This window comes from Plasmodium reichenowi, chromosome 12 (assembly GCF_001601855.1).
Source record: "Plasmodium reichenowi strain SY57 chromosome 12, whole genome shotgun sequence".
Lineage (NCBI taxonomy): Eukaryota > Apicomplexa > Aconoidasida > Haemosporida > Plasmodiidae > Plasmodium > Plasmodium reichenowi.
In genome coordinates this window covers 153,304-157,464 of record NC_033657.1, presented here as the reverse complement: position 1 = coordinate 157,464, position 4,161 = coordinate 153,304, and the positions used below count along the sequence as shown (strand labels likewise).

The following is a 4,161-nucleotide window of genomic DNA, read 5'->3' as shown; positions in this document are numbered from 1 at the left end:
TTTTTTTTTTTTTTTTTTTTTTTTTTTTTTTTTTTTTTTGAATTTTATAAAATTGAATTTTTTTTTTTTTTTTTTTTCTATTGTCTTATTTATATATGAATATTAAATAAGGATAATTATCTTTTTATATTCAAATATTTTATTTTATTTTTTGACGTTAACAAATATACATATATATATATATATATACCATATGGTAATTATTAATGGAAAGATTTTTACTTTATACACGATAATTATGAAGTTTAATAATAAATGGTTTATAGGATGTGATGCACATATTTTTATAGTGTATAAACATTAAAAAAAAAAAATTAATAATTACAAAAAAAAGTAGAGAATAAATAAATTGATAAATTTTTATAAAAAATTACAATAAAAAAAGCATACGCATATTATATATATATATATATATATATATATATTTATATATATGTTATCATTTTTTTGATTCGTACATTTGAATTGTACTGAGATCAATTTTCTTTTTGAATGTAAACCAATCAACTGATTCGTCTTCTTCGTTATGTTCTTTTTTAAAGAAGGAAAAGAGTCCTTTAGGTTTGTCATTATTTTTATGTTTATTAATTTTCTTCCAATTATTAAATGTTCTTAAAATATCATACACCGTTATATATTCTTTACCATCCGAGAAACAGTAGAAGCAGCTTTTCAAAAGATTGTCATTTATTTCTTGATACTGCATATAATTTTCCACTTTTTTTCTAATTGTTGGTGAGTCCATATTTTTATTCAATCCTTTTTCAAATAAAAAAATATTATAAGTTGGAAAGATAGAATCCTTTGGCCATTTGAATTTTAATTTAAATAATGAGTTTCTGAAGTCATTAAAGTTCATTTTTCCACATTTTAGAAAATGATGAAACCAATAAACTTTATTATAATTATTTGTACTTTTCCTTTTTAAAAAGGAAAACATTTTTGTAAATAAGTTATTGTTTTCTTTAACTTGTACATCTTGTTCATTTATGTTTATATTAATATTCAGAGATTCATATTTGGTATGCTCAGCTAATCTTCCATACACTTTAATTATATCTAAAATATCATAATTTAATATAGGGTTGTAGGTATTATATACTGGTTCGTTATTATAATATTTTGAATAAATACTATGATTATCTTTTTTTAAATAATTGATTTTTCTTTGATTAATATGTAAAAAAGGTGTTTTAATATATGTAGCATAAAATATATTATTTTTTGTCTTCCTTAAGGAATTCAATAATAATGTTTTGTTATAACTATTAATCATTTTATCATTCCATTGTATATGTATTTTGTTCATTTTTATTGAGTGTACTAATATATTGTTCCTGAATATACACAAAAAGAGAATAATACATCGATATTTCAGAAACATACTTAAAAGGAAAAAGTATATCAAATATTTCAAATTATTTTTTACATACATAAATACATATATAGTAAATGTTTACACATACAAATATATATATATATTATATGTTATTTATTATATATACATTATGATGCCCCATATTTAAATTTTCCTTTCTCTATTTTTATAGATGAATTAATTATATTAATTATTATTTTTGCGCCTAAACATATCAGAATATTTCTTTTTCTTTTTCTTTCTTTTTTTTTTTTTTTTTTTTTTTCTCTTTTTTTTTTGCTTATATCCTATTACATACATAAATGATATATAAGCATAAAAGGTTTCATAAAATATAAATTGAGAAATAAAATGAAATAATATGCTTAATTTTATATTTTTTTATTTTTTTTTGCTCAAATGTATAAGTGTATGATTGATTGTGTACAAATATAAATATTTAAAAGTTGGGAAATATTGGTTGGTATAACAGAGTTTCAGGAATGTACATATATATTATTCATATATATATGTAGCATATATTTTTTATATATTGTTTTTTATTTTATTTTATTTTTTGAGGCGTGAATCATAATGAAAAATATTATATAATATTCAAATTCTTTAAAGCGTTCCTCATATAATTTTCATTTATTAGGATAACTATAAGAAGTAATATTATATATATTATATTCGTTTTTATTATTTCTTGTCGAGAAAAATAAATAAATAAATATATATATATATATATATATATATAAATGAATAAGCTTGATAAGATTTAAAAAAAGCATTCTTAAGTATTAATATTATATTATGGTGTTATAACATAAAAATAAAAGTTGTGTATGCAACACATGCTTTTTTTTGTTTTTTTTTTTTTTATTCTTAAAAGAAAGCTTTATATTATTACGAATAAGAAAAAAAATATTCTTAATTAAATTGTTTGAAGTACCATTTTTTTTATTAGCATAACCTATTTTATTATGCAACTATATATAATTAAATATACATATATTTTTTTACTATAATTATGTAATATATATGATATATATTATATTATATATGTGATGTTTCAAATTTTTTTTTTTAACGTTTTATGGAAACACATTTAATAATATTTATAATTTCTTATATTTAATTATATGTGTAACAAATAATATGCATTAGAAGCTATATTTTAAAAAAAATGAAGTTTTGGAAAATACATAAAATTTTATTATGTTATTCTTGGGATATATTAACATCATTTTGTTTGTTTTTTTTGGAAAATTCTTTATATTAATAAAAAAAAAAAATATATGTAATAAAAATGAATTAGCTTTTATGATAAATATAAATGCATATATATATATATATATGTACATATATTTTTTGCAAGTGAAAGAACAAAATATTCATTCTGTCTACATAATATTATTTATAACAACATTTCATTTATATTTCTTTAATATAAAAAAAAAGAATGTAATAATTTTATATATATTTTATATGTGTGCACTATATATATATATATTTATATATATTTACAGTTTTGTGTTGTTTTCATTAATACATATAAAAATTAAATTTGAATTTTTTTTTTTTTACATATTTTTTCTATCATTTAAATGTTTACTTTTTTCAATTATAATATTCCAAATAAAATAAATGTTCCATTAATATATATATATATATATATATATATATATATATATATATATATATATATATTTATTTATTTATTTATTTATTAAAATAAAAACAAGTGAAAAATAAAATTAATTGTAGTTTTATTTTTTATTTTTTTCATTAGGAATATATAAATATATAAAATTTGTTTAATATTATTATCCAACACAATTTTGAAATTTTGTATTTTTTTGAAAAGGTATTATAAAATATATGTATATAATAAAATAGTATATCTTTGTTTTATTTATATATATATATATATATATTTTTTTTTTAGACACAATAAATTCGTGTATATAAAATTATATTTATTTGACTCTAAATGTTATATAATAAAATATTCGTTATATATTTATTTATGTATTTATATATATTTATGTTTACATTTTGTAAAAATTCCCAAAATTGTTATAAAAACCGGAAAAAATAAAAAAAAACAAACAAACAAACAACTGTTTATTATTAATATATATATATATATATATATATGTATATGTTTGTAAAATTGTATTTTAAATAATAAACAGCTATTTTTTATATATTTTTTATTTATTTATTATTATTTTTTTTTTTTTTTTTTTTTTTTTTTTTTGTTTTTTTTCATATATATAATTAGAAAATTAAAAACAACCATTTTTATTTTTATATGATACCTATTTTTTTATTTATTTATTTATTTTTTTTTTTTCTTTATATAAAGCTTTAACATATATATTTAAGTTTTTGCTTACTTGATCTGATTGCTCATAAAGGAAAAAAATTAATCATATATATATTATCCATATTTACCTTCGTGTATATAAATGTTTATTTTTTCTTAAAATCTCTGTCTAGTTCTCGTTTCTGTATTTGTTTTTCCTTTTATTTTTTATTTTTATGATTTTTCAAATTCAGTATGGACCGAAATTGTTATAAATTCGAAAATTGGTTCAAACTCCTTATATAAAACCGTATGGTTAGAAAATTTTGGATCCATTTATTTTTTTGGATCATCTATAATAAGGTTAACTAAAAAGGATTTCCAGTATTTACCATATAATAAAAATAAGAAAAAACAAGAAAAAATTCATACGAATAAAAAGGATTATAGTGCTAAAAATTATTTTTTAAGTAAATCAACATTTGTTAAT

General features: G+C 16.4%; 1 protein-coding gene across 1 annotated transcript; it reads right to left on the bottom strand.

Annotated features, from left to right (window-relative positions):
* Positions 1 to 439: 439 nt before the first annotated feature.
* On the bottom strand, positions 440 to 1,384 carry PRSY57_1204600 (hypothetical protein; the record flags this gene model as incomplete). The annotated part of the gene is made up of 1 exon (XM_012908476.2): positions 440 to 1,384. One exon carries the CDS (start codon positions 1,382 to 1,384, stop codon positions 440 to 442), a length of 945 nt encoding a protein of 314 aa, XP_012763930.1.
* Positions 1,385 to 4,161: the final 2,777 nt, after the last annotated feature.